The 11500-nt window shown below is 30.1% G+C and overlaps 1 protein-coding gene across 1 annotated transcript; it reads left to right on the forward strand.

The window, feature by feature from the left end:
* The first annotated feature begins 3889 nt into the window (after nt 1-3889).
* On the forward strand, nt 3890-6453 carry LOC108326646 (ras-related protein RABA4d). The gene is made up of 2 exons (XM_017560249.2): nt 3890-4377; nt 5634-6453. The coding sequence occupies exons 1-2, from the start codon at nt 4151-4153 to the stop codon at nt 6076-6078; spliced, it is 672 nt and encodes a 223-aa protein (XP_017415738.1). The 5' UTR covers nt 3890-4150; the 3' UTR covers nt 6079-6453.
* Nucleotides 6454-11500: the final 5047 nt, after the last annotated feature.

Here is an 11500-nt window from a genome sequence, read left to right on the forward strand (position 1 = left end):
ATAACTTCTTAGCAGTTAGTAGGTTGAGTTTTGTACAATTTTAAGTTCATTTTAGGGATCTTAACAAGTAAAAAATTAAAGTAGAAGGTTTGAGATGAAAGTAAGGGTTTGGAATGTGTTTTTGGGTCAATTGTAACTTGTCTACTACATCGAGAAAATAACAGTTTCTACTATCTTAGATTATTGCATGATTGAGTATAAAACAAACTTGATCATAGATACGAGATTTAGACATACACAAATATAACATCATAGTAACATTCATACTATTTTATAGGTTTAAACCCTCAGATGGTCCTCATATTTGTATGAGAATCTCAAGTGGGTCCTCATATTTGCAACTGTCTCAATTGGGTTATAATATTTGTAAAATTGAGCCAATTTTGTCCTATCCGTTAAGTTGTTACAGACGACGTCAAAGTCTCTTGATGTGGTGATACTGATCTGTGTAATCTTATTACGTGGAAATAAATTTTAAATTATGACGTGGAATTTGATAACCTTTGTTGCCACATCATCATCCTCTCCACAAAAACCCTAATTTCCTAACACTTGCTGTCGTGCCGACACTGTGCTGCCATGATCACCGTCCATGTTGTGCTGCCACAAGGCCACCGCCTAACCCTAATTTGTCCTCCCCATCAACCTTCATCAAAAACCCTCCTCTGCGCCATTGTTAAACTTCAACGCATCATCTTCTTCACAACATAAACAACGCATACCTTGCCATCATTGCCTCAAGCAACCGCCGCCATCAACAACGCAAGACCTCGGTCCACCACCCAATTTTCTCCACCGCATCAGACCATCAGCGGAACGCCAACAACGCCTCCATGGCCGCTGCAATTCGCAAATCTCCACGAACGTATCCATAATCTCTGCAAGCTAAATCGCAAGCCTCTTCCATGGCATTCTCAAAAAATCCAAAAATCACAAAGGAGGGGAACCTTTCCACCACAATCTCCTTCGAGTGAATCACCTGCAACAACCACACAACAAAAACCCTAATAGCGACTCTGTAATGTTTGCTCCAACATTCATCTTCTTCATCAGGAACCTGAAAACACAGAAAACCAAATCAAAATCACGACAAAAATGGCCGCTACGATTCACAAATCTCTATGAGCCTCCTTCATGGCAATAAAAAGAATCTCAAACTCGTAGAGTAGGGGAACCCTTCTGCCACCATCACCTGACACACAGACCTGCAGAAAATCAAAACAGAGAAACCCCCAAGAACCAACCAAATCGCAACGTTCCTTCGCACTTCACCATCATCGCAAGAGACTACCGTGAACAGATAGCCACCTTGATGCGAGTTCAGTTTCACCACCAACATCCGTGCATGTAGTTCTATCGCGAGATCGATTCCACCTTAAAATCGATCTCCTTCACGCCTCCACTACGTGTGACGACACAACCTTTTCCTCCTTGCAAAATGAAAAAGCCTAATTTTCCATGTCATAATTTTTTAATTTAAATAAAAATTCCACCTAATTAAACAATGCACATCAGCATAAACACGTCATCACAATTTAACGTCGTCTGTGAGAACTTAACGGACAGGGCAAAATTGACTCAATTTTACAAATATTATGATCCAATTGAGATGGTTGCAAATATGAGAACCCACTTGAGATTCTCATACAAATATGAGGACCATCTGAGGGTTTAAACCTATTTTATAATTAAGGTTCTACAAAGCCTTATATAAATATCTTCACTTTTTATAAAAAAAAACCATCAAACTATGAGCTATACTAAAAGTTTTACATTATGTACATCCATCAAATCAAGAAAACACACACGACCTTGAATGATATCCATTCCTACTAGATATCCCCATTAACTCTTGTAACATCCCCTACTTATGCCAAAGTGATGATCATTGCAAAGGAAAAAAAAACACACAATCACAAAAAAAAGATGGTAAGTTATTGCTAACATGAACATACATAGACAATTTATAACTTAATATATGAAACAATTCAAAACATATGATTTAATGATATGGTCATCACACTATTCATAGACACCTAAGCATATTATAATGATAAACTCGATATTCAGATTCAATAAAGGAATGCCACCATAAAATATTCACACAAGAGCATTTGAATTACACCGAATGCGTTATTTCATCCACAAACATGATTCTACATCAAGTTTCAAATACCAATCACCCATATTTGTATTCATCCATACTAAGTGATATCATGTTCATGATAAATTACAACCAACATATATTTTCATAGTGCATCATACTTATCAATCTTGATATATAAATATACATACAACATGTTTTTATTTCACCAATTTTACAATCCATATTACTCTTACAATAAAGTACATTTATCATAGATTTTCATACCACTTTCGATGGTACTATGTATGAATTGGTTTGGATTTTGAAAAAAGAATTGCAACTTTCACAAAACAAATATATATGTTCTTGCATTTAAATTAAAAATAATTGCATGGGGAATGCAAAAAGAGTAAACTAAATTGGATAATTGTGAAAAAAAGTTATGTAGTAAACAAACAGCAAATGTCAAACTTATCAACCAACTAAATTAGTGAAAACTAAAGTGAAAAACTACTCTAATTACATACCTTCAATCCAAGGTTCGTCTGGTCAAAGTAAATAACAATATGTTTAAGACCAATTATCAATATGTATAAAGACTAATATAATCTTATATACAAATATTTTAATAATTTAAATGAGAATGACGATAAAAACATGAACTGAGTATAAGGATGAATACTATGACAAGACTCATCTCTTCATATCAATTCTTATTCTCATATCTAATTTTTTTTTAAAAGTAAAATATATTTTTAGTCCTTAAATTTGGACACAAAATCGAAATTACTTCCTACCTCAAATTTTGATACACTTTATTTTCTACGCTTTTAAAAATGAATAAATATAATCTTTCTTATCCAACTAGATTAAATTGTAAAACATATTTTAGAATAACATTTGAATTATTTACATCATTTTAATAATTCTAATTTAAATATTAACTTAAAATTTAACAAGCTCATCCAAAATAATATTTTTCTTATCATTTTCTCTTTCTTCGTATTTATTGTGAAATTTTGAGATCACACAGGAACTAATAATCAAATCTACATTTTTTTAATTCTCAATAAATTTCAATTAATATAAAAAATTGTATTTAAAAGAGTGTAAGAGAATGATATAAATATTTTAGATTTTAAAATCAATAACTTTATAAATACATAGTTAAATTTGAAACCACTCATAATGTTTTTAAGTGATATTTCAGAATACATAATTTTCTTTTATTTTAAATTCTATTGTTTTAATAATATTTACAAAGAAGGATTTTATAGATGAAAGAAAAAGACAAATAAATGCTATCATACTATAAAAAATTACAAAGAAGGATTTTATAGATGAAAGAAAAAGACATATAAATGCTATCATACTATACACACACACACATATATATTAAACAATACAAAACATTATAAATCATCCTTTATTTTGTGTAACTAAAAATCAGTGTCTCTTTCTTACTAATAATTATAATAAAACATATTGCATTTAAAAAATATACTAAATTATTTATTAAAATAAATTTTATATCAATTAAAGAAATAAAAAAATGTAGTAAATTCCATTAAGACTAATATTTTTAAAGCTAAATTAAAAATATAACTAATGACTTTGATATAATTATTTTAATATGTTCCTTAATATTTAAATATAAGTTTACTTATATATATATATATATATATATATATATATATATATATAATTTTACATAATATCACAAGTTACAAAAACACTATTCATAAATACAAAAGTAAATAATTAAAAGAAAGTTGTAATATATTAAAAACAAATTCTACCAATTCTCCCATTTCCTCACCCCAAACGGCCACCACCCCTTTCCTTCTTCCTCACGCCTCTTCTTCTGTCAACCCAACAACCAAAACGACCGCGTTTCCCTCCTTCTTCCTATCACCAACATGTGATGATCATGATGATCACGACGATCATGACTTCCCCCCTCCGCGATCCCAACAACAGCTTTTCGCAATGCTTCATCTAAACGACGTCGTCACCAACGGCACCCTCCGTCTCGCGTAGCCATCACCGTCTCATTTCCGCGGGATGTCGAACCTGTACGGCGATTTCAACCACAAGATCGATTACGTCTTCAAAGTCGTGTTGATCGGTGACTCCGCCGTCGGCAAGACCCAGCTCCTCGCGCGCTTCGCCAGAAACCAATTCAGCGCCGATTCGAAAGCCACCATAGGCGTGGAGTTTCAGACCAAAACGCTCATCATCGATAACAAAACCGTCAAGGCTCAAATATGGGACACCGCGGGCCAAGAAAGGTCCATTCTCTCCTCCTTTCGCGTTTCGCTTTCCTTTGCCTGTCGTGTTGCTTCTCATAAATTCAATAACAAAAATTAAGAAGAGGCCTTCCAAACGCACCTATAATCGTTCTCATCCTTCTGCTTCGTTGTACTGTTGAACAATCAATTTAGAAACTGTGCGTCGTTTTGCTTGCTGGAATGTCGCTTTCGTTTCTGTTGTTGTTTATTAATGTAATAACATGTTTCTTGTGTGGTTTAGATGATTTGCAGTATTGGAAATGATTAGAACTTTGCTAGAGATCAGTAGTTTATATCATTTTTGTCTTATCCCGAGTTTTCTCAAGTTTACTGAGTCACAAACTAATCAAACTCGAAGGTAGGAATTAAATGCATATTCACGTGATCATAGTGTATTTGAAAACAGCTGGAAAGTGTTGGAGCTAATTTGGTTTGTTTAATGGTCGAATTGAATGGTTTTGTTTGTGGTTGAGTCTGGGAGGACGTTATAATGTAGGGGGAAGGGGACCAAGTGAGGAAAGGGAAGTGTGTTTGATGTTCATGCGGCAAATTTAGTTTTGATTGTTTTTAATTAGAGGATTTTGTGAGCAAGATTTGCATTGTCGTTATTGAAAATTTATGTAAGTTGTTTGATTTTAATTGGAATTTACAATAGTGTAGATGGTTATGAATGATAAGTTTATTGAGTTTTATAATAAACTAGGCCTAAATCCATGCATGGTAACCTACATAAAGGGAAAATAAACGAGAGAGGATGAAATTAAGTGGGTGTCTGGTAAATCAACAAGTGATATGCCAGTTAAAAAATAATGACGGTAGGATTTTTATATAATGATAGATTACTTTAAAAGTCATAAAATGATTTCTGATCAGTTGACAATTAAAACTTATTTACATGTGCGTGAAAATTAAACTCATTTTATGGCTTATTTGGGTTTAGCTCCTGTAAAGTTTGGATCATTGGATGTCTAGTGAAGTGTTGTTGATTGCGATAAAATATAAGGATGGGGGCTGCCAAGTTATGAAATACGAAAAAAAATGCAGGTGGTGATTTCCTAAACAAGTTTGAGGCTGCTGAATTGTTGAGGTCGCTGTTTCTGCGTCCAAGGTTATTCTAATTATGCCATATATATGCTCTCTTCTTTAGCTTGGTTTGCATCTTGCTCACAACTTGAATTGTTTTCTACATTTTATTTTAGAGTTTGAAGCTTTTTTTTTGCAAATTAGCTTCTGATATCTCTTCTTTCTTCTCTCAGGTACAGGGCAGTTACTAGTGCATATTATCGCGGTGCTGTTGGAGCAATGTTAGTTTATGACATGACTAAGCGTCAATCATTTGATAACATGGCAAAGTGGTTAGAGGAACTGAGAGGCCATGCAGACAAAAATATTGTTGTCATGCTAATTGGCAACAAATGTGATCTTGGAACTCTTAGAGCAGTGCCAACTGAAGATGCCGAGGAGTTTGCTCAAAGAGAGAACCTATTCTTTATGGAGACATCAGCACTTGAGTCCACTAATGTGGAAACTGCCTTTCTGACCATTCTAACTGAGATATACAGACTTATAAGCAAGAAAACACTAACTGCCAATGATGATGCTGATCCACTTGGCAGTTCAGGGCTTCTGAAGGGAACCAAGATAATTGTTCCCAACCAAGACATGAATGCTGGTGAAAGAAAGGGTGGCTGCTGTGGATAGTCTTAGGTTTCGCTTGTTTCTACTCTTCTTGGGAGCATATTGCTCCCCCGACTCCGCCTACATGTGGCGTTTGTAGAGAGGACAGATACTTTTATTGGTCATCCAATCAGCAAAATGTAGTCTATATTTATTTATCACTATGCTTGTTGATCACAAGCTTGCAGTTTTTCTGCTGTTTTAATCTTTTACAGCTTTAGGATTTCAATTTGTTAATACAAATCCCCGGTTTTGAAGGGATGGTTCAGTTCAGACAGAGGAATGCAAACTGTATAACTAGCTGGATGCAGTTGTTTTTGGCCTGTAGTTGAATTTTTTAGTATTAATGTTGTCTTTGATGTGAGATACTTATTAATTATAGGAAGGGATCAACTTACAGTAACTATAATTGTGAAATTATATAAGCTTTGCAGTTACATTTTCATGTTTCGGTTGCTTACAAATAGTAATGAAAGACAAAAGATGTGTAGTATCTTTTTCTTTCTAAGTACTTTTGGTTCCTCTCAGAATTACCTGCAAAGATCGTACAGAGATCAACCCAAAAAAGAGATCCCAAAGAAAGATGCTGCGGTTCTTGATTATTAGTTTTTTCTTATTTTTTTGGTGTATATACGATTTTATTTTCAGTTTGGTAGCCATATTTCAATACGGTCTTGATGCTGTTTTCAGATTTTTTTTTTACAAATTGATGAGTGGTGAACATTATTTTCCACATTCCAAAACAAAAGTATAGTGTCACCATCTCTCTTATAGAAAAAGCAATTCAAATTTTAGTTTCGGATAACCCACTATTTTTTTTAATGGAAAGAGGGTATCACTTGAGTTTTTGGGAACAAACTAAAAGAATCCTAGATTGTTACTAGCCCAATCAGACTTTATTAACCATATAGAAATTGTATTATGGAGATTAAAGTTAGGGTCATTCTTTCTGTACCCCAAACTTTTATCATGCACTCTCGCATTTTGGAAATGATCGTTTTATTCTTTTCTCTTTTATATTTGTCACAATTATATTCCTTTTTTCTTTTATCGAAAAAAGTTAGTTATTAATATTTTGTTAGTGGAAATAATTGAATCCAAAATATATTTTTCTCTCTCTTCTAAACTCATCAAACTAACCTTATAATTTTTAAGTGTTAGTGGAAAAGTTGAACCCATACCCTCTCTCTCACTTTTCGATGGCCTCTTCCTCAAGCTAGAATGATTCAAACCATGAAGATGAGGTTAAAGTGAGTTCACTAAAGCAACCAGATTGAATGATACAGAATGCTCTCAGTGTGAAATGTTTGATAGTGATATGATGGTGTTCGAGTTCTTAAGAAAGATTAGGTCAACTTTCAAGGAATGTGACTAGAGAAGACAACATAAAATGCTCTAACCATGACTTTAGAGACAAATACGATGACACAATAATTTGACAACATAATAATACTAATGTCAAAGTGAATTTACATGGGGAGACACGTCTATTATAGGCTAAGATGTCTTTAAATTTGTAGAAGAAAAACTCTAAAAACCTTAACTTGGCTAGCTTGAAAATCAAGGCAAAAGTTCTCTCCATTAGGAAGAAAACATGTGGCCACTAACATGAGAGAATCATCTCAATTCCTAGAATGATATATGGTCACTACTTATGAGAAATCTTTTAGTAACATGACACATGGTCATTCTCTCCAAATGTCGGTCACCCTTCTCTCTTGCTCACCAAACAAAGTTCTAAAAAGAAAGTTTTCATATTCAAAATTGTGCTTAATCCAATCTAGTGCATAAAATTCATACGTTAAAGGCTGAGAAAAATTTTAAAAAAGAGAATAAGATTTTCTAAGTGAACTAGATTGTTAAGAGGATACATAGAGAATAAGTGGTGAAATGATAAATGTGTTTTTACATATAAATTCAAAAATGACAACAACAAATACAAATTTGTATGCAAAATCTGATAATATATACTATAGGGGACCATGGCATAAGAATAGTTGAAAAAAGAAACAATATGATATATTAAAAGGAATTTGGTTAATCACTAATCCATGCATCGACAAGCATATACAAACAAAAGTAGAAAAATAAAACATTGGATAGACAAAACTTTTAGTATGAGAAATGCAGCCGCAAAAGCATATCTCAATAGGAATTAGAAATAGGTGCAAAAGCTAAAATTAAAAGATCAATCTAGTAAAAAGGGAAGAAAGTAGGATTAGAACGATGAACTTATATATTTTTTTTTTGTTTTAAACATGCGAAATGATCTTTGGTGTTTGTAATTCAAATTTTGTAAAAAGGTTGTAGTATTACAAATATTCTTCATACCCAATCAATTCTTTATCCTAAAAAAAAAAAGCAAAATCTGTGTGTTTATAAATATTTTCTTAAATCCTATTTTTATTTTTACTTAATAAAATATTTTCAACTCATATTTGCATTACTGACCATTTTCTTACGAATCTGTCATAATTTATAACAAATTGTAAAACATGTAAATGAAAAATTATTTATTTATAATGTAAGGAAAAAGAAGTACATGCCCCGTTGGAGGTAACCCAAAAAGACAATCTAGTATAGGACCACCACACGTATTTTCATTTAACAAGAAACCAAGAAGGTAGAAATTAGAAAATGTACGGATTTTAATATTTTAGCTCATTGATATTGTATTATAATTTATAGGACCACTCACGTATATTTATTTAGCAACAAATCAAGAAGGAAGAAATTAGAAAAGGCATGGATTCTAATATATATATATATATATATATATATATATTAACTGCATAATTCACTTTCATGCTATTATATTTAATCTTATCGCATACAATGTTCGATTTGATGTATGAACCACTTAGATTTTATTTGACAATCTTTCCTAGAAGAATATCATTATTTTTTGCATGTTGTGTTCTAGCAATAACTTGTTAGGTTAAAATATGCTTCCCCACAAAAGAAAAAATCAAAGGTTCATGTGTAACGAAAACAGATGATTATTATATACTTTTTGTCTAATGAAAATGAAATTTCAAAGTAAAAATTCTAATGGTATATGCGTATCAACTGTAACCAATTTATTATTCATAAAGTCAATTAGTTATAGTAGCATTACATTTCTTGGTGATTATAATATTTTTAAAAAAATATTTTTAAAATAATTAATAAATGTAGAAAATAATAATAATAATAAGAGTTTTGATATTTAAAACTGAGGTTTTTAATCAATTTACAAGTGGAAAGATAGTCGTTTCTTTAACATTTGTTATTTATGATCTAAAATAATTAAGATTTTTAATATAGTTAATACAATTATAAAATAGTCTCATGTCTATTCTTATTATATAAGTTATGTTTAAGCTAAAACTTGATAATTAATGTACGGAAACAATACTTTACGAAATTATTAAAAATATCCACAATATTCTTTTTTAACACAATAATTCACTTCATTTGAAAAATTAGACTTGCGACATTTCACTTCCATAATTCATTATTTTATTCTCCATTCCTCTCATCTTAATCAGTCCGACAGACACTACCTTGATGAACAAGTCGACACTAATCCTCTACACAACCCAATATAATTAAAAAATTAGATCATGCCTATGATACTTCCCTTTCGTCGTACAATATTTTATTCTCCTCTCGTCTCATCTCTACCAGTCTGATAAACACCATAACGACGAACATGTTGATGCTAATTCTCTCCTTGCACAACTGAACATGATTACAAAAATTAGAACATGCTCACTAAACTTCACTTTTGTCCTCCATTACAAAAAATCAAAATATTATATTTTAGATGACAAAAAAAAACAAAAACTGGCTAGATGAAAAATAAAAGAATTCACTTATTACCCATCTTGTTATTTAACCCGTTATCCGTTTAAGAAATAATCATAATTTTTTTAAAATTCACAAGTATATGTAAATATCCACAAATATTTTAAAAAATATTCTATAAAATTTTAAAATAAAATTAAAAAAGATATAAAATATAATATAAATTAAATATAAATTATGATTTAGTTTTAATTAGATTTAACCTAACAAAATATAAATTTATTTTAATTTTAATTTAATTTAAATTAATAAAATATAAATTTAATTTTAATTATTGGCAAATAAAAGATACCACAATTTGAGTAGATCCAATTCATTTATAAATAAATATTAAAATATTAATTATCTATTACTCATAAATAATAAATACTCACGAATACAACTTATATTCATCACAAATTTTATTGATAAATATCCACGAATTGCTATATCTATTCACAACATCCATCCCTTACCGTCCGTGGCAACACTTCCCTCAAACCTGTATAAATAAACACTTCAAATACTCACATATCCGAATGCGGCTATAGTATATTCCTTCATTAAAAGACAGTTAATCATTAAGAGCCTTTTAGGTTTATATATAAATTACATAGGAAAAATATGAAATATTAATTTTGATAGTAACTACACAATACCATTTTTATATGACTATAGCCAATTCTCTAAACTATTTCATTTAATCTTTTTTTTACAGGATAATACTTCTCTAAACTCTTTCATATTTAATTTTATATTTTAAGTTAGGAAAGACAATACGATAAGGTGAATGAAAATATTATTATTTTTGTTTTTATTTTTAAAATGAAAATTCATCTATATTATTGTCTCATGAAATTTTTATTTCATTTTCGTTTTTATCAAGTGTTGTATATATATATATCCATACGTGAGTCCGGCCTGATAACTATTTTCCATATTAATAAAACATTTATTTTACACAAAAATAAATATCACATCAAAGTAAAGGTAATATATCAAAAGTTTAATATAAAAATGATACACATTCTCTTTTATTCAATGTCAAATATAATATATATATATATATATATATATATATATATATATATATATATATATATATATATATATCAAATTAAAGTACCAAATAATAATTGAATTAAAGTTAAACAATTGTAGAAAGAAAATAAATATGATCAAATGTGTTGATTTTGGGGAAATTGATAATTGCATTCTTTGAAATGCTATAGTGTTTGTACAAAATCATACAAAAAAAAATTATAATCAAGATTATAGAAAAAAAAATCTTGAAGATTTGAATAAACTTAGTAAATATCGAAAAAATTGAATCGTTAATGTAAAATAGAATTTTGATAACAAAACAAAAGTTTTTCAAATAAAGTAAAATTAAGAAACAGAAGGAACAAAGAAGATAAACTTGTTATTCCATGTGCTAAAGTTTACCCAATGAAACACTTAAAATTGAATGAAATAATTTTATATAAAAATAATAATAAAAAAATATTAAAAATGAATAGAAATAATCAAATATGTATTCTAGAAATTATTTGATTCAATAAAATTGAAATTTGTGTTTTCTAAAATGCAATACATATTTTGAATAAAATCACATAAA

The sequence above is a fragment of the Vigna angularis genome, chromosome 3 (genome assembly GCF_016808095.1).
Source record: "Vigna angularis cultivar LongXiaoDou No.4 chromosome 3, ASM1680809v1, whole genome shotgun sequence".
In the NCBI taxonomy this organism is placed as follows: domain Eukaryota; kingdom Viridiplantae; phylum Streptophyta; class Magnoliopsida; order Fabales; family Fabaceae; genus Vigna; species Vigna angularis.